The sequence below is a fragment of the Saccopteryx leptura genome, chromosome 2 (assembly GCF_036850995.1).
Source record: "Saccopteryx leptura isolate mSacLep1 chromosome 2, mSacLep1_pri_phased_curated, whole genome shotgun sequence".
Lineage (NCBI taxonomy): Eukaryota > Metazoa > Chordata > Mammalia > Chiroptera > Emballonuridae > Saccopteryx > Saccopteryx leptura.
In genome coordinates, this window is record NC_089504.1 from 238,542,765 (window position 1) to 238,562,305 (window position 19,541).

General features: G+C 48.1%; 1 protein-coding gene across 2 annotated transcripts in view; it reads right to left on the reverse strand.

Moving 5' to 3' along the window:
• Nucleotides 1-10,108: 10,108 nt before the first annotated feature.
• Nucleotides 10,109-19,541, reverse strand: part of CCDC60 (coiled-coil domain containing 60) — a 143,706-nt gene continuing 134,273 nt past the window's right edge. For both annotated transcript variants that reach the window (XM_066365977.1, XM_066365978.1), the window contains 5 exons: nt 17,450-17,512; nt 16,673-16,795; nt 14,193-14,324; nt 12,199-12,388; nt 10,109-10,426 (listed from right to left, as the gene is read on the reverse strand). In XM_066365977.1, coding sequence (XP_066222074.1) covers nt 10,325-10,426; nt 12,199-12,388; nt 14,193-14,324; nt 16,673-16,795; nt 17,450-17,512 — 610 coding nt within the window. In that variant the 3' untranslated portion in view covers nt 10,109-10,324. The remainder of the gene's footprint in view (nt 10,427-12,198; nt 12,389-14,192; nt 14,325-16,672; nt 16,796-17,449; nt 17,513-19,541) is intronic.

Here is a 19,541-nt window from a genome sequence, read left to right on the forward strand (position 1 = left end):
TGACTCCATTTATATGAAATAGAACAGGCAAATTCACAGAGACAGAAGGTGGATTAGAGGTTACCATCCTAGAGGGAGTGGGGAATTGCTGCTGGGTGGGTAGAGTTTCTGCTTGGAGTCACGAAAAGTTTCTAGAATGGTGATGGTTGCACAACAGTGTGAACATAATTAATGCCAATGAATTGTTGACCTAAAAATGGTTAAAACAGCGAGCTGTATGCTGTGTCTATTTTACCACAATAAAAAAACCCCAAACCAAACCAAACTGGATGGCTCGTCCATCCCTGCCTCCACGCCTTTGCTCACACGGTTTGCTCTTCTGGGTGCACGCTCTTCTTAATTTCAGCCTGTTAAAATCCCATTCCATTTTTAAGGCCCATCTCAAGTGGTACCTCCTCCTTCCTGGATGACTTTTCTAACTTGTTGTCCCTCCTCCTGTAGGTGAGTCAGTGTGATCTTTAATTTGTTTGAGCTTTCAGAGTTCTTTATCTGTTCTTTTTGCACTGTGCCTGTGCCTGAACAGGTTGTTAGAGAACTAGGTTGTTAGTTCTCTGGGCAGGAGGATCTTACTTACCTTATTTTCATTGTTGCATCAGTCATCTGACAGGTATTTATTGAACCCATTAATTGCCAGCTTGCAACGTAATGCCAGTCTACTATAAAAGTTCAGTTAATGGGAATCTGAATTGAAAGGTCATAGGTGGTCTGAACCCCAGGTTCTCCAAGGAATTTCACTGTGGCATAATCTTAAGGAGGAGTCACTTTACTGCTGACTTCAAAGCCTTGTTGGCTTTCATTCCTGGAAGTACTGGACCCTGATGGGTTGTTTTCTCTGTCTTCTGGGAACATAGACCACCCTTCCTTTGGGAAAATGTTTCCCTTCCCCTTCCCCCAACTCCACCCCATGTGATTGGAGTCATCTGCCCTGTTTCTTACCTTCTGCTCTCTCAGTAACTGTTGATTTGTTCAAGGTGGACAACTAACACAAACTGGGTCAATCTGAGCTTTTCCCTGGGATTAAAAAAAAACCATACCAATTTTATATATTGATTTTACAGAGAGAGGAGATAGGGGGAATGAGAAGTATCAACTCATCGTTGGTTCACTTGAGTTGTTCACAGGTGACTTGTATGTGCCTTGAACCGGGCAAGCCCGGGATTTTGAACTGGTGACCTCAGCGTACCAGGTCGACTATCCACTGCGCCACCACAGGCCAAGGCTCCCTGGGATTTTTAAAACCAGAGGAGGAGATCCTGGCAGAGGCCAGAATGCATATTGCCCTCGGTAAGAAGCTGATGTGCAGCAGGGTAGGACACGGCTGATGCACAGAGAGAAGGGGGAGGCAGAAAGAGAGCCCTGGCCCCAGTTGCATCAGAGACCCAGATGGATCTGTCCGTTCCAACCTTGCTGTTTCAGCCTCTCATTGCATTCCCTGAGGCAACAGGCTCCTCTCTGGTCTAAGTTAGTCTCCTTTGGGATTCCATCACTTGCAACCAAACCGCTGCACCTCTCTGAGCCCAAGATTTCTCATTATAAAGTGATGACAATAGAATTGTTTTGAATATTAAAAGGTGATGCATATAAAATGCTTATGATGGTGCCTGGCCCATAATAAGTACCCAATGAATGTCAACAATGATTACTGTTTGAATCAGCATCTATAGTGCCTGAGACAATGTGGGTTGTCTACTGAAGAAGAAAAGAGATATCTTTGAAAAAATTGAATTCATTAGGTTGACACTGGTTAACACAATTATACAGCGTTCAGGTGCATAGAACAAAAAAGGACAAAAGTAACCTTATGGACATGGACAGCAGTGTGGTGATGCTGGGAGGGGGCGGTGGAGGAGGGCGGGGGGTAAATGGTGATGGACAAGGACTTGACTTTGGGGGATGAACACACAATATGGTGTACAGAGAAGAGATGCCTTTGATTCTTCTTGCAGCTCTGTCCAAAGAGAAGGGTCATTCTTCATGACTTTAGTACCTGTCTTCTTTCTGTCCTTATTATCCCAGCCCATGCCTTCTTCTCTGATGACACTCTGAGTTTGGAAGGTCCTTCCCCATGTTCAGCCAGGTCTCACTGAGGCACCTCCCATTGTGGGGGAGACTGAGACACAGATGGGTTTAGTCTGTTCTCTAAACAGAGCCTCACCCCACCGCATCCCCATTGGGCTCCAGCTGGTAGACAGTGCCCAGCTCCAAGCATTCTGCCTGTATGCCGCCAAATGCTAAAATCTTGTCGTCAGAATTAAGTGTTTTGGGCAACGGGCTGTGTTATTTTGCTGACCAAGACTTTGAAAAGTTGGGACTGATGAATGAACCACTGGATCCAACCTTGATCTCTGGTTGGTGCACCTGTACTCATCAGGACGGACACAGTGACATGCTCACTGTGAGCTCTGTGCGTTCATCGGGAAGGTGTCCCGCTTCTGCAGTGGCATTTAGTGGCACCCAGTAGGCTCTCAGTTATTATTTTAAATATAAACTATTCAAGACATTAAAGACATAATAACAACAAACACTGAAATCATGGCTGTACTGTGCCAGACATTGTTTTAAACATAATATGTATGCTAACTCAAGGGTTTCCTTTGCTTGGAATGCCGTTTCTTCTCTTTCCACTTCTTTAGAAAACCTTTACAAGACCCCATTGAAATGCCTTCTCCTTTTAAAAACTTCCAGGATTTGTCCAGGAGGAGGAGTTGGTCTAACCCTCCCGTGGAGGCCCGTGGTACTTTGAACGTAGCTTTTTACCCTATTTCTTGGTAACTGCCTTTGTCCTCGCCTCCCTCACAAGACTAAGCGCCTCACCAGCGAAGGGACGCAGCTTACCCCTCGTCTTCTCCTAGCGCCTTCCGCACTAACTGCCTGTCAAAGAGGGCTCGGGCATGCAGCGCACCGGTTCCTTTCGTTCATGTTGATTCCCTGCTTGGCGCACAGCCTTGTTCGTTCGGGGGACCTCATCATTTTACCTTCCTAACCTTCTCATTTTACAGGTGGGGAAACCAAGGTCCCAGAAGAGAAAACGATGAAACCTGTTGCCACCTGGCCCACTTCCTGGCTAGCCCTGCTCGGCTGTGCTACTTGTCACCGGTAAGTTTTCGGGAATGTAAAATAACACAGGCTCGGAGAAGAGACGAGGACAGTGAATCTGCTTTCTGTAATCAGCGGTTCATGAAACAACACCGTGTAAATAAAATGGGTGGAGATGTGACCACATTCCAAAGGCCCTGGAGTTGCTGGATGTGTAACGGAATCCTCTTTCGAGTTCTGGTAGAAAGAGAAAAGAGCATCGACTTGATGGTTTTTGTCATTTTTTATCCCTTCCCTCCCCATTCGGGAACTGCTTACAAGTGAGGTCCTGCCGCTGCTGTCCCAGGAAGGCTGGGTGGCGGTGTCTCCGTGCCTCCCTCAGCAAAAATGGTTTGGGCTGCGTTGTCCGCTTCTTTGATGGCTGGAAGCATCAACCCTCCTTGTTGTCATGGCTGAGGGAGGTGATTGGGGGAGCTTGGACGAGCCTGTGTGTGGGGATAATGAAAAGACATCGCAGAATATTGTTTCATGCTCTTTAACTCAGGTTCTCGGCCATCTGACTTCTGGGTAGTCTCAGTCATTTGCAAATGTGACCATGAAACAGGGACTTGGAGATATATATATATTTATATATGACTCTGGGTAAAAGTAAGCTTTCTAATTGAACAAGTTTGGTCCAGGTTTCTCTTGGCAACCCCAGAGAGAGCCAAAGAGAAGGCAGGGGAAGGGTTAATTAGAAGAGCAGCTCTGGAGCCATTTAGCACGAGTCCAGGTAAGGAGATCTCCCCGTACCCGAGAGCATCACTGGGGACACAGGGCAATGCCAATTTCATCGGCACGTGCCATGTTCTAGAATTAATGTGGCAGGAAATTTAAGAAAAGGCACTGGAAAAGCTAGACTCATAGATACAGAGAACAGACTGGGGGTGCCAGGGCTGGGGTGGGGGAATTGGGCGGGGCTGGCCAAACGGTGCCAGTGTCCAGTTATAAAATATTGATAAATAAGTGCTGGGAGTATAATATACAGACAGCATGGTGACCATAGTTCACAATACTGGACTGTGTACATCAGTCCTCCCTTATCTGTGGTTTTGTTATCTACGGTTTCGGTTTTCGGTAGTTGACCCTCTGTCTGAAAATATTTAATAGAAAGTTCCACAAATAAACACTCATAAGTTTTAAAGTACATACGGTTCTGAGTGGCGTGATGAGATCTTGTACCCTCCGCTTCCGTCCCGGCTGGGGTTGTGAATCATCCCTTTGTCCGGCGTGTCCACTGTGTAGATGCTACCTGCCCGTTAGTCACTTAGTAGCCGTCTAGGTTATAGATCAGCGGCCACAGTATCACAGTGCTTGTGTTCGAGTGCCTTTTATTTCACTTACTAAGGACCCTGAAGTGCAAGAGTAGTGATGCTGGGAGCTCAGACATGCCAAAGAGAAGCTGTAAACTTGACCATAGTATGTGAAGGAAAAAACAGAATACATAGGATTCGGTACTATCCGGGGTTTCGGGGATCTACTGGGCGTTTCAGAACGTATCCTCTGCGTTAGATTAGCGGGGACTACTGTGCTTTCAAGTTGCTAAGAGAGTAGATCTTAGAAGCTGTTACCACAAGGAAAAAAAGAAATTGTAGTTATGTGTGGTGACGGACGTTAACTAGACTTACTGTGGTGATCCTTTCACAATATATATGTGTATCAAATCATGCTGTATGCCTAAAACAAATATGATGTTATGTGTCAATTATATTGCAATTAAAAATGGGAGAAAAAGAAGAGGCCTTGTCATTTTCTGAATGTAAGAACCAGGATGAGAAGACAATGGTGCTGTTATTAACCACATCATACCGTAAAATGCTCATATCCATTGGGGTTCCTGGCTTGACCGATACCAGACACATGGTACCTGTCTCAGTCGAGATGGGTTGAAAGGTCCAGGGTCAATCCACATCTAAATGACCGGTAATGCTTAAAATATACCTACGATAACTAGAAATAGGTGAAGGGGAATATAGTCGATAAGACTGTGTGGTAAGTGTGCCGGTGGCAGAGGATCATTAGATTTAGTGTGGGGACCAGGTTGTAAGGTAGGTAGAAGTCGTGTCATTCTGTTGTACACCTGAAGCTAACACAGCATTGCCTATCCACTCTACTTGAATAAGAGAGATACCATCGCAGTATTTTCTTCTACTCTCTAATGGAGACCATGGAGCTAAGAAAGTCACGTACCCAGTGCCACTCTTCATGGTGGCAGATACAGGAGAGTTGGCTCTGATGATAGTCCCACCCTCCATTTATTTCACGCTCTTTTAAATCTGAACGGGCACTTGCATACCTGCTGTGAAGCTGAGTGATAAAACATCTGTGTTCTCAGTCTTTCCTGTTTCTCTTGATGGATGACATGAGGTTAACTCAGGATTGTCCCCTAGCTTGACCTGTTTAGCTTTGTCTGGGGAGAGTCTCCCACTACTGCTCCACAGCCCTGTGAGAGGACAGGCGCTTCCTCGGGGGTACCTAGAATTTGGCTACGGTTGTTCACAGATTCCTTGCCTCTCTCCCGCTGCACATTAGGAATATTTTAGTGGAAAGTGAAGGAAACCCAACTGAATCTGGCTTAAGCAGAGAAGAGACTTGTTAGCCCTAATAACCAAACTGTTTGAAGATCTGGCGAGATCCAGGTGTTCAAAATGATGTCACCAGGATGTATCGTCTCTCTCTTACCGCATTTTCCGGCTTGGTTTTCCTCTCTTTGTTGGCAATGTCTCTGTATGGGGTGGTTCCCAGAAGCTCTAGGCTGGTTTTATCCTTATGGTCAACTGTTCAGAAAAAAGCTTCTTGTTCTCATCAATTTCAACACAAGTTCAGGATTGGCCTTTTATTTTCTCAATCTGACACCAGAACCTTCTCTTTTAACCATCATGCTATAGGACCCCTGTTTAATCCTTCTGCGCCATCCTGGAGTACAGGGTCTAGGTGTCTATTTTATACCTTTGGCATATCTCGCAAGGCCTGGTACATGGTAGGTGCTCAGTGAATGCTCGAGTGAATTCAAGTAGATGACAAGGTCTCACCTGGTTCAAACACTCCACAAACATCCACGAGCTGCCCACCCACCTGCACCCACCAAACGGCACCCCTTCCTCCCTTAGCTCCCTTCTCCCAGGTGCTACCCCCAGGACTTGTTTTCCAATCGATAGGAATCGTCCTCCACCTTCACACACCTGTTCCATGAACACCTTCTTCAAACCCACATGGAGTTGAAAGTTGAGCCTGATAGTTTTTTTCCCACCTCTGTTCCTGGTTCTTGGGACTTCAGGCATGAAGGGGCCTCATGAGAAACTTAGACTGGGTCATGCCCTTCAACTTCCAGTTCTTTAAAAAAAAATTTTTCCCATTGCTTTGAGAGGAGAGAGAGAAAGGGAGGGAGAGAGAGAAGCATCAACTCGTTGTTCCACTTAGTTGTGCCCTCATTGTTTGATTGCTCATCCGTGCCCTGGCTGAGGATTGTACCTGTGACCTTGGCATGCTGGGATGATGCTTTATCTACTGAGTCATCTGGCCAGGGACAATCTTCAGTTCTTTAGTGAGAAGAATTTCCTATCTTTGGTAAGAGTTTCACATCTTTGGGAAGGTTTTGGCATAGTGAACTTTGCCATTTGGGGGATATAAATGGTTTTAAAAGGGTGATATGACTGAATCTCTGGCTCTGACTTCCACCAAAAGACGACCAATTTGAATCACAAGACAAAAACCTCTAAATAAGTATGTCTTCCTGTGGCTCCTCTTTGAGCCTGGGAGCTGAGAGGTGCTGTACTACCTCCCCCTAGTCCATAATATATTTTAGTAATGAAAGATCTTTTGTTTGAATAACTATTCCTTGCCGAAGCAGAGTAGATCTTGCTGCTGGTAATGCTGCCTTTCTTTTTGATAGATTTTAGTGGCAAGCATGATGGGAGTGTAATACTACTATAGACCACTAGGTGGTGCCACAGCTCTGAGAAATAGTCTTGGAAAGCGGCTAGCAGGTGGGTGGAGTAAGTCTTGTGACCTCAGCTTCAACCCTGCCCAAGACAGACTTGGCTTCTGCCACTTACGGGCTCTGTGCCTGTTGGCAAATGACCTTAAGGTTTGGTATCCTTGCTTGTAAAATGGTAATGATAACAAAGCCTACTTCAGAGGGATGCTGTGAGCATCTCCTATGGTAATGCTGGAATATTATCTAATTTGCAAACTGTGAAATGCCGTGCAAATCGAAGTTAATTGGTGCCAGGGAGCCCCACCACCTGAGCTGTTCCTTGGGCATGATTTCAAAAGCAAGATAACTTTTGTGACCTCCTTGTCTCCTATGGTGAGGGCTGGGGTCAGCTGGACATGAGTGTAAAACACCGTTTGGAGCCTCTATCTCATCATCTGTAAAGCAGGTGAGCCCTGCTTTGCAAAATCTGGAGATACATATATGTATCAAGTGTTTTGCACAGTGTCTGGAGCAGAGCCGTCCTTGGTCAAGGCTGAATTGTAAGTGGGCTGTTTGATGCTTTTTGGGGATTCCGTCCTCAGGGCTCCCACTCCTCTCCTAACCCCTCTTCTCGCTTCCTACTTTAACCATCCTGCTCCTGGGGTCTCGGTGTCATGCCTCTGTCCCCAGTGCAGCCCTCTCCCCTGAGTTTCAGGTTCCTTCCCCCTGCTGCCCCACGTCTCCCACTCTGTGTGCTCAAAACAGCACTCCTCACCTGCTCATCCCGATTTCTCTCTTCTTCCTCTCCTCCCGGTGCATTAATGACCTGCACCTATGCTCTTCCACCCAGTGGTCCGAGCTGGAGGACTGAGCTGAGTATGATTCTGCGCATGCCTGCCTTCTGCCTGCCTTTACCCACCACACTGAGTTCTGCTGATTCTACCTTTCACTGCCAGCCTCTGCCCACAGTCACTGCCTCGGCCTGACCTTGGCTCCCTACTCACTGCCTCGCATTCACATAGTAGCCATTTTTTTTCTAAATGCCAATTTGATGATTCCCCTGCTCTAAATTCTTCCATGGCTCCCTAGTGCCAGTAAATTGGTCTAAGCCTCATAAGATGGCCTGGAAGGCTTCTAAAAATCTTCTTTCTCCTTCCCCAGCTTCCCTCTTCCCCTTCCCTGCATTGCCGACCTGATCGCCTAGTCCAGCCAGGCTCAGGCTTAGTTCTGCAAATGACATCAAGTTTCCTTTTGCCTCTAGGCCTTTGCTCATGCTGTTCTATCAGGAACATCCCCTCCGCCCCCTTCCCTACTTACCCTTCTCTCCCAGGCTCCTGCTCAGCTTCCAGGTAGTATCACCCTCTCTAGAAAGCCTTTGCTGACATCTGAAATATGAGTAGGTGCCCCCCCCCCTTCCATTCCCGGCCCTGTGTCCCCTGGGATGTTCTTGCACTTGCTTTAATTTGGCACCACTGTATGGATTCTCTAGTGCAATTAAATGTCAGCTGCGGTGGTCACCTGACACTTGAGATATATATGCAATATATATCAACTTGGCAGAGTCCCCATCCTGTGTCTCATGGGAAGCCAAGTGTGCATTTAAGATTTCTGTAAATCCAGAGAGCTCGCGTAACATAGCCTGTCTCTGATGTTCTGCTCCCTGAAGCCCTGTCTCTGACCTGAGGCAGACCGACAAGTACAACAGGCTTTTCTCGTTTCTTTTCTTTTTATTAAGTGAGAGGCGGGGAGGCAGAGACAGACTCCCAGGTGCGCCCGACAAGCCCCCTACCAGGCAATGCTTTGCCTATCTGGGCCGCTGCTCCATTGCTAGGTAACTGAGCTATTTTATTTTAGTGCCTGAGGTGAGGCCATGGAGCCATGCTCAGCACCTGGGGCCAATTTCTTGCCATTCAAGCCATGGCTTGAGAAACAGAGCGAGAGGAGGAGGTCAGGGGTGGAGAAACAGATGGGCACCTCTCCTGTGTGCCCTGACCAGGAATCGAACTGGGGACTTTCACACGCGGGGCCGATGCTCTACCACTGAGCCAACCAGCCAGGGCCCTTTTCTCATTTCATCACAACCTCACTCACAGGGACACTTGAGTGTGTGGCAGAAACTACTGAGGGTTCAAGGCGATGAAACGGAGGGGTTGGCTTGCCCAGGAGTTCTAGGGACCCTTCCGCCAGCCCCGCCTTGGGAACTGTTCCTGGGTTGGTCTTCTTCCAGAGTTCCTTATGCTCACATTTCACTCAGTCCCCTTTTCCTTCTTCTTTTTTTTTTTTTTTTGCTCCCCCTCCTTTTGTCTCTGCTCTCTGGAGCTCAAACTCCTGTTTAACATGGAGATGTGTATAGTCTCTTAATTTTGCACACTCCTTATAGACTTTATCTCGCCTTTACACCCCAGTGGCTTGTCAGGGCATCATGATAAACAAAGGGTATGAATGTGTGGGGACCTGTGATGGTAGGCAGTCCCTTTGTCCCCTCTTCGCCATTGCTTCTGTTGACTTGTATGCTTCCATGTGAACTCCATGAGCTGGGTGGGGACCTTGTCCACTCTGGTCATCACTGTGTCTGCAGAACCTAGGACTTGGTGGATGCATGTTGGGCTCTCAGCAAATATTCATTGAATGGAGGAGTAAAGGACTGACTGACCAGGTGACTAGATGAGTGAGTTGTGGCTTAGACTGAAAAATAGCTCCCGTTCAAGTCCCGTCCCTCCCTTCCGGATTATCATGGACAGATGTTGAGGCCCAGCCCGTGTGAGCCTTCTGATGATCTGGGCATGACAGCAAATCAAGTCCAGTAGTGTAGTTGTTAATTCAGCTAAGCCACCAGTGGGAGAGTTAAAATGACGACAGGTTTTATAACTTAGTGAGAATGAAGGTAAGGTTAAGACCAAGACAGGAAAAGAAATTAAATAGCGGTAAGTACACACGCATTCTGCAATGGCAGGAAGTGAGGCTTCCTGTTGTTATCCTTAGCATCTGAACAGCACACCCAAATCCCACAGCTCCAGCTCCCTCCCAGCCAGACATCAAACGTTCAGCTCAATTTTATTATCCAGAATTTGAGGGAGAGAAACACAGTGTGGGAATCTGGAGAAGGGGTGGGTAGAATCAGGCTGGACCAATGGGGAACAGAGACTGGGGTGTGAGGGTGGGGGGAGTTTCTTCTCCGGAGTATCATCCCTTCAGAACGTTACCGGAAGCCAGTCTCCAGGTGGCCCAACTAGATCACAGTGAGTATCCCTGAGGGTGGGCAGGCAGCAGGCACAAAGTGTAGATGAGCTTGCCTCCTCCGCTGGGACAGCTGGAGACCCTGGCCCGCCCAGGCTATGTCTGGGCATTCTGGGGCCAGATGGGGATGCTGACTCGGTTCTGCAGCCAGTTGATATAATCCTCTTGGGGCATGTGGATAATGTGTTCTCGCACAAACTGCAGGGCAAATACAGTGGCCGTCTCAGCTTTGGTCAGAACACTAGACTCCTTGGCCCTGCCAATGCCACCCTTAAGATCCTGGAATATCTGTGATTGAGGCTGGTGGTTCCAGGATGCCTCCCGCCATTCAGGCATTCATAACGCCTGAGCATCCTGCTGGGAGGGGGTTCTCTCAAGAACAAGACCCCTTTCTCGCCTCTGCTTCAGCAGGCTTATTCTAAGCCTCTTCTATTGAACCCATAGACATTTGGGGAGATCAGGAAAACCCAGCTGTCTTGACATTTTTTCCCTACTCCTTAACATCTTTTAAAAAAGTCATTTGTCTTTTTTTTTTTTTTTTTTTTTTCATTTTTCTGAAGCTGGAAACAGGGAGAGACAGTCAGACAGACTCCCGCATGCGCCCGACCGGGATCCACCCGGCACGCCCACCAGGGGCGACGCTCTGCCCACCAGGGGGCGATGCTCTGCCCATCCTGGGCATCGCCATGTTGCGACCAGAGCCACTCTAGCGCCTGGTGCAGAGGCCAAGGAGCCATCCCCAGCGCCTGGGCCATCTTTGCTCCAATGGAGCCTTGGCTGCGGGAGGAGAAGAGAGAGACAGAGAGGAAGGTGCGGCAGAGGGGTGGAGAAGCAAATGGGCGCTTCTCCTGTGTGCCCTGGCCAGGAATCGAACCCGGGTCCTCCGCACGCTAGGCCGACGCTCTACCGCTGAGCCAACCGGCCAGGGCAGTCATTTGTCTTTAAACTTCTATTGGTTCCTAGACAACTTTGACAATTGATGACAACTATGGGCTTGCTTTTAGGAAATGGGTTAAGACACAGAATGCAGTTTCAAATAGATTCTAGATTAAGACACCCCATGTCCAGGGTATCAGACGTTCTGTGATGTTCTTGCTGGGAGAGGCACATGCTAAGTTTTACTAGCCGGGGCCGTGGACTCACCTCAGAGAATGAGGAGAGCCTTCATAACCCCCCCTCCCCTTACCCATCCAGAGATGGCCCCATAACTGGCAGGTTGATGGTGGACAGATGCCCTAGAGTTAGCTTTGGCTGAGCCAGCTAGAGTCCTTCCTGAAAGAGCCACCTTGCTCGCTTTCTGTCAAACCCATTACCTGCCGATGAGTTCGGTGGACACTCTAGTTCTGTGCTGGGACCTGTGCACGTGCTCTTCCCTCCTCCTGCCCTGCCCTTTCCCCTGCTTTTCATGGTGCTCTTTTCGTCATTCAGGTCCCAGCTTCAAAGTCACCTTCCCCATTCCCCCTGCTTAAGATAGGTCCCCTCTACCTCTGCCTTGAACAAGTAAGTACTCCTCACACTTTGTTGTGCATAAAAATCACCCGGGATCTCATGGAAGTGCAGATTCTGAGTTGGTAGGTATGGTTTGGTGCCTGAGAGTCTGCATTTCTAACAAGCACCCAGGCGAGGCCCATGCTGTTGGCCTCACTCCACAATTTTAGCAGCCAGGTAGATTTAGAGGGCTTCTTGTTATGATTGCCAGGTATTTTATTCATGCGTCTATTTATCACTGTCTCTCCAAAACCTCCCAAGTTTCCAGGGGCACCATTTGCAAAGAATACAATGTCCCGAGATGAACAATCAAGGTTCATGAGATGATCTGTCTTCTATTAGATGACAGGCTCCGTGAAGGCGGAGAGCTTTGTCTTTTAAATCGTGTTCCCTGCATTTAGACGGTGCCTGGATGTGGAAAGATGTGATGGCACGAGGCGGGGTACCCGAGGCTTTGTGAGGGGACGGGATGTGCCAGTTACCTCGATGGCCCCGGCGATGTCTGGGGAGCACAGTTCCCAGATTCTCAGGTCCTGTAGCACCTTCAGGAAGATGTGTGGCCGGATCCTCAGGTCCAGGTTTTCCCCAAACTTCTGCAGTTTTGCCAGGATCTTTTTGGCAGGGCGGAAATTCTTCAGATCTTCAGGGAGTTTGGAAAGAAGATCAAAGTACCTTCAATTTCAAGAAGAGAGGGCCAGTTAGGGAGCGGCTGGGAGGTGGGTCTGACATCTCAGGCCCTCCACCTCCACTCTCTTTCTCCCTCTCATGTGATGTCTTTTTTTAAAAAAAGATTTTAGGGAGAGGAGAGAGAGAAAGAGAGTAGGAGTGAGAAGTATCAACTCATAGTAGTTGCTTCTTGGATGTGCCTCAAATGAGTAAGCCTGGGGTTTCGAACCGGCGACCTCAGCGTTCCGGATTGATGTTTTATCCACTCCACCACCACAGGCTAGGCATGTATCAGCCTTTATCTGGGGGACTCTCCTCCATCCTAACTGGAAGAGGCCCACAGATCAGGCAAATCTTTGATTTTTAAGGGCAGTAAAAGCTGGAGCATGGTTTGCATCTCATTAAGGAAAGAAATTGGGGACATGCTTTAAAGAGATGCGTTTGTAATTGTAGAAGCTGACGATGTGGAAGCCTTACAAGAAAGGGAGGGACCCCGAGATTTTGAAGCTTCATTTTTGAGAGCTGATCAGGCCAGGGGGGACACGGACACATCTGTGGGGTAACATTCCTGAGTGCAGGAGGCTCTCACACACAAGATGGAGGAGGAGAGGGAGGAAGAAGAGGAGGAGGAAGAGGATGGGGGCCAGGAAGTGCGTGTGCATTTGCTGTGTCTGTAGCGAATAGGCCTGGGCCACAGCTCCGGGTGTTTCCGTGGATTCCAAGAACCTTTCTGAACGCTGTGACAGAGAGTATGAGGGTAGTTTGGTAATCTGGATTGGGGGCAACATGATTCTAACCAGGAGGTGGTTCAGGTATGATCAGGGTTTATGGTATCTCTTTAAAAAAAGGTGTGTGTGTGTGTGGGGGGGGGTGGCATCTCTTTAAGGAAAGGTCTCCCCCCCTCTGATATATCTGTACCCATTGTGGAAAAATTGGAAGAAATCGATCATCCACCATACGTTTTTGGGCCCCTCATACAGTTCTGTATTTTATCTTTTATGACATATATTCATATTTATTCATGTCTCTTTGTAAGCTTCCGTTCCACATTATTAAAATCATGGAAAAGATTCTGGGTACATTTTTTAGACTTTCGGATCTTAAGTCTTAGAGCTTGATTTACTCACCCTGCCAGGATTAGGTTCGTAAAATCCCCATTCATCTGACTCCAATCCTGTGTTACAGATGAGCACAGAGACTGGGCTCAGGCAGGGGTTTAAATCCTAACGTTTCCTTGTTTGCAAAGTGGAGATTAATGTGTACCCTTCAGGATTTTTGTGGGGAATAAAATAGATAACTTATAAACGTTGCTTAGGGTGGTGTCTGCCACCCAAGAATCGCTCAGTTTATATCGCCTTTTGTTGTACTTACTGTCACCCCTGGGCACAGTGTCCCTGGGATACGCCTGCCTGGTTTTGTATCCTTAAGGGGTTAAATTATTTGGAGAATACAGTGATCGCCTCATAGATCCCTAACTCTGTAGGAGTTTTCAAGTTGGTTTGTCTCATCTGCTGCTTCCTTCAGGGCTGGTGAGTTAGTCCTTGTTTGCAAGTCTGAACCCAACAGAAGATACCATAAGTGTGGAGAGTAGAGCTGGTTGGATTATTTGTAATTAAGGAACTGAAGAATTCTTGCCTGACTGTGTACTGGAGATAGCCTGTTTGGGGGCTCAGTTGCTGGCCAAGGGCAGTTGTGGAGTGATACCTCTGTGTGTCTTGAAGGCTCATGAGGTCAAATGTGATCTTGTAACAACAGCCCCCCACCTTCAGCCCCTCCAAGGATTGTCTTTTCTTGCTCTCAAGACCTTTACCAGTGGCCTGCAATTTCCTCTGCATCATTTTTCACGGTGGGGACTTTATGTCTCATCTTTGTGATATCCTTTTGAAAATTTGAGACGAAGAGTAAAGAGTGGAACTTCTGGAGAGCTCTCTCTTCCTCGTGCCTATATCCCGGGTTGTATGAGAAAAAGGAAGAAGAATTAGACCCCTGTCTCCTTTAACCATCCTAGTTGCCCTCCGAGATCTGACTTAAACAATTTTCCTTCATGAGGGTTTTTTATTGTATTTCATTTTTTAAAAATTTTCTGAAGTTAGAAGCGGGGAGGCAGTCAGACAGACTCCCACATGCGCCCGACCGGGATCCACCCAGCATGCCCACCAGGGGGTGATGCTCTGCCCATCTGGGGAGTTGCTCCTGTTGCAGCAGGAGCCATTCTAGTGCCTGAGGTAGAGGCCATGGGCCATTCTCAGCGCCTGGGCCAACTTTGTTCCAGTGGAGCCTTGGCTGCAGGAGGAGAAGAGAGAGACAGAGAGGAAGGAGAGGGGGAGGGGTGGAGAAGCAAATGGGCACTTCTCCTGTGTGCCCTGACTGAGAATCGAATCTGGGACTTCCACATGCTGGGCCAACGCTCTACAGCTGAGCTAACTGGCCAGGGCATGAGGTTCTTCTTAACCCTTCCACCCACCGTTTAATTTCTATCTGGCTTTGGCTAGAAGAGGATACAGCTCTCTCCAAGGTCCTGAAATGCTCTTTTGCTAAATCCAGTAACTTTTTAAAGTCAGCTTTCATTCTCTCCCTACTTTTGACTGTATGTACCCAGCTTTCTCATCTGTAAAATGAAGGCTAATAATGGTTCCTAGCTCTCAGAGGTGAGGATTAAATAATATAATCTGTTTAAAGTGCTGAACTTAGTCCCAGTATTATAGTGGGTGTTCAACTCGTGTTGGTTCTTCTCTTCTCTACTCCCCCTTTCATTTTGTGCACATGTCCTGTCTCCCCAAAGAGACTTTGTATTATAAATATAACTATGCCATTCACTGATGTATGCATTTCAATGACTTCCCATTTTACGCTGAATAAATCCCTCTGAATGGCTTGCCCTCTAAGGCTCTGGCTTATTCAGCCCCTATGACAGAGTCGAGCTTTATCCCTATCCTTCTTATTTCTTCTCACCCAGAATTTTATGCTTTGGCTCACAATCAAAGTCTCTGAGATAAAATTTAACCTCCAAAGCTGGGCTAATAAGGCCTTTTATGATCTGGCCCTTGTCTGTCTTTGATTACCTTGTCAGCAACCTAAGCCCCAGCCACATCTGGTTGCTGGCATGTCCTGGCCCAGTGTGCCCCTTCTGGCCTCTGGGACTTCGATGTTCTTTTCCCTGGAACTTCCTTCCCTTCTACTTTTCCTGTGTGACTCTCTGAGTTTGATTTCCACCTTTACTGCGTAACTACTGGGTGGACCTTCAATAAGAAACATGTCTGAGCTCACTTTTCTCATCTATAAAATAGGTCTAATTATCAAACCCTCTCCACAGGATTGTTGTGAGGACTAAACAATAAATAAACACAAGCTCTTACACCCATGACTGTTACACACTAAGTGTCCTGGAAATATCACCTATTTTTATTAAGCTGAAAATGTTTCCTTCAGGAAGACCTTTCTGCTTGCTGCTGCAGGCTAGGCAGGATGTCCTTCTTTGTGTTCCCTTACTCCCTGCTCTTGTCCCTTGTTGGTCCTCATCACCCTGTGTTGTACTTGCCTGTTTACTTTTCTGTCTCCTTAACTAGACTGAGGGGTGGGGGTCCCAGAAGGCAGGGCCAAATCACCTTTGAACCGGGGCCCAGAAAGTGTGAGAGGGCAAAGGGTCATCATGCAACCTTTGTTAAAAGGATGAGTTCATTGGGGTGAATGGTCATTGCAGTCAAGGCGTAGGCTGGGACAGGGGTCAGTTACTGTGTTGTCAGAATAGGAACGTTTCTACTGGACAGACTTCCTGGTACTCTTAAAATCCAGGTCCAAGTTTTAGTTATGACACTTATGGTTGTGCATGGGGCCACTGACACACCACTTCTCTGTCCTCTTCAAAGTTTCCGTGCCCCTTCTACCTTGGGACTTTGTATGTACTTACCCTGCTGCCTGGACTGTCCCTCTGCCCCCTCACCACACCAACATCTCCTCTTTATCCTTCAGGGCGCAGGTTTAAAGTCACCTCCTTGGGGAGGTCTTCCTGGATTGCCCGACCTACATTAGGTCCCCATGGTTTCTCTCCCTCTCAGAGACCCCTGTTCTTTTCCTCTAGAGCAATGATGATCATTTCTACCTATCTATTTACTCCTTCAGTGATTTTGTTTCTGCCCGTATTTTCCAGGAGAGGCTATGAGCTCTCTGAGGGCGAAGAACTTGTCTTTCCTGTCCTCTGTGGTGGCCTCAGTGCCAGACCTGGCATCAGATGGGTGCACAGTAGGTGCCTGATGCATGCCTTTGAGTGAACGTGTCGGCGTGTGCCCTTACTTCATGAAGATTTCTATCTTGTCCTGTAGACAGAAGCTGGCCTCCTGGGCCACGCTGTCGAACTCAGCCTTCATGGTGTTGCACACGCCCCTCTTGTAGAGGCTCAAGTCACAGTTGGTGAAGCTGTAGACAAAGACAAGAAGGACATGGGGGATCAGGCCCAAGAGACAGACCCATGAGGCTGGCCTCTGGGCCCCGTGGTGCTTTGCAGTGGGGATTCCCTGTACCCACCTGGGCTCTCTGCCCTCCCCTGGAGCCCCGGCCCCGCAACCCCCTGGACGTGGGGAGGACACATCTTCCCTACAGTACCAGGCCAGTGGTGCGGGCCTTATTAAACGAGCCCACAGTGAGACATCTGCCCACTTGAGCCCAACCAATGTTAAGGCCCATGAGAGGGAGATTCAGGTTCAGACTCCGGTGCCACGCTCTTAGCTGGTGGGTTGGCAAGGCATTCCAAGGCCAGGTGCCAGCCTGCTTCTCTGTAGAATGGGATAATGTTGCCGCCTCTTTGGACTGCTTTTGAGGAATCAGCAAGATGGTGAATATGGAATGCTTTGTCCAGGCCCTGGCCCAAGGAGGAATTTGTTGCCATTGTCCTTGTTGTGGCTCCGCAACGTGACCCTGAGCCCCTTGCCCTGGGAGTCCCTCGTCCTTCAGCAGTGTCTGTGCTGCGGGGAGTCTGGTTGGCACGGGGTTATTTCCACACTCCTGGGAAGAGGGAGGGTGTGTCGCCGCGGTCCCTCCCATCCGTCTCCTGCCATGGCCTGCCTGGCTCACCTTTTAGACTTCTCCTGGATGGGCTGGCTGTGGCTTTCTCCCCTTGTACTGCTGGGTCTGTCACTGAAACGCAGAGGGATGGTTTTGAGTTGCCTAGAGCCTGCTTTTCACACAAAGGACACTCTCGGGGTCCCCTCGACAGCTGCCTGCCAGCCTCCAGAATTCAGGTAAGGGAGGTGGTTCTAATCAAGGCAGTGGTTGTAGAGCTCACTGTGAATTCCCCCACCTCCTCGTCCTTGCCTCTCCCACACCCCCTGCCTGGGAGTCCTGTTTCTTCTCCCCTTACTCAAATCCTGGTGTCTCGTGGTCTACAGCAAGTTCTGCTTGCTCTAACCCTCCTGGCCCAAGGTTGACCTTCTGTCCCTGCATATCAGCAGGATGACAGTTTCTGGATCCCGGTTTCATTTGTATAGAATGGGTTTCTCTTCCTGGAGGAGAAGTTCACTGTGGACCCTTTCACCCTCCTGCCTACACCTGTCAGCACTTAACCTGGGGCTAAGGGCAGATTTGGTGAAGGACTAGGGGTCGTATCCTCCTAGTCATGTTGTCTTGGGTGTTTCTGACGCAAGACTGCCTTGTCACATAAGGGCTCTGTTCTCTTAATTGGACCCTTGAGCTAAACACCATTTCACTTGACTTTGGGGGCAGACAGAGCAGGGTGCAGAGCCCAACTCTGGTCTGTGGACGCGGAGCTCCGCTCTGCATGTCAGCTTTCCTATCTGTGACCTGTCAACTGCTCATACCATTGGACCCTTTCTCACATAGCGGCTCATGGAATTCTTTGTGTGGCCACTTCTTCCTGTGACTTTGTCTGGCCAGGGTTCCTGGGAGAGACTCTCCCTTGCTTGAACCCATCCCTCCTCTGCGCCTTCTCCCAGGTCCTCCGTTAGTAACCTGGGCCTTCAGCACAGGGTCTAGCACCTTCTCTTTCACCCTCTGTGTCTTCCAAACACCTCGAAAACTGACTTGACTGCTTTTTTTCTGTGTGGATCTAGAGGGTAAGACTTTTTCTTATCTCTGTGGTGTGTGGCTGACCCTCTCCTTTGGGCCTTGTGATGTCCGGGACTTCTGTTACTTTCCCAGGCCCCTCTCCACAGGAAAGGGCCTGGCCTTTCTGCTTTTCCCAGAGGCTCACGAGGCTGGACCTGGCGGTCTTAGGCCTGGCAGGTGATGGAGCAAATGCATATCCCACTCAGCTGGGAGGCAGAGCCCCATAATAATACCCAGAAGGCCTTCTGTTGGATTCCAACCAGCTGCCTCAACCCCTACAGATGAATTATTTGCGGGGAGTGCGTTGGCTTTAACCTTTCTCTTATAAATGGCATTCTTTTGTAGAGCTGACAGTTTGACTCAGAGAGGAGGTGAGAGGTGAGGGAAGTGTTGTTATTAGCTGTGATGAACAAACAAACAGAAATATAAACAAGAAAATACCCTTTTGCCTGTCTCAGTCACCCTTCCCTGGTCTCTCATTGAGTTTCAGACATACTGGTGTTTGCTCAGTGCCTCTAAGTTGCTTGCTGTCTCAGGCCCTTTGCACATGCTGTTTCCTCTGTTTGGAACACTGCTCCCATCTTTCCCAGTCACAGGCTAGATAATTTCTTCTTATTTCTGGTCTCAGCTTAAAGGTCAGACTCAGTCTTGGTTAGAATCCTCGTGCTCAATAGTCACTCAACTGTCCACATTTCTCCTTCAGCATCCTTCCTATAGTCATGGTTGCAGAGCTGAGTCTGTGCACTTATTTGATAAGTGCATGACTGTCCTGTTAGACCAGCGGTTGATTCTTAACTGTGAGCAGGATTCAAGGACTCCATGAATGCAGATGGGAAAAAGTTACATTTTTATTTTAACTAGTCATTAGCAGAAATGGAAATCACAGGTATTTGCACATCACGTTACAATTGTGAGAGATATTCTGAAAAATCATTTACATTTGACACTAATCCAAAATTACAGTCGCTCCTAGAGCTGCTGCTAATTCTTGTTATCTAGTGTGTTTGTGGAAGAAGCTCACAGGTGGCTATGCCCCAAATGTGGTGGTAATAGTATAGCCTAGCTTACTACAGATTTCTTTATAAACCTTGGTGTTTGTAAT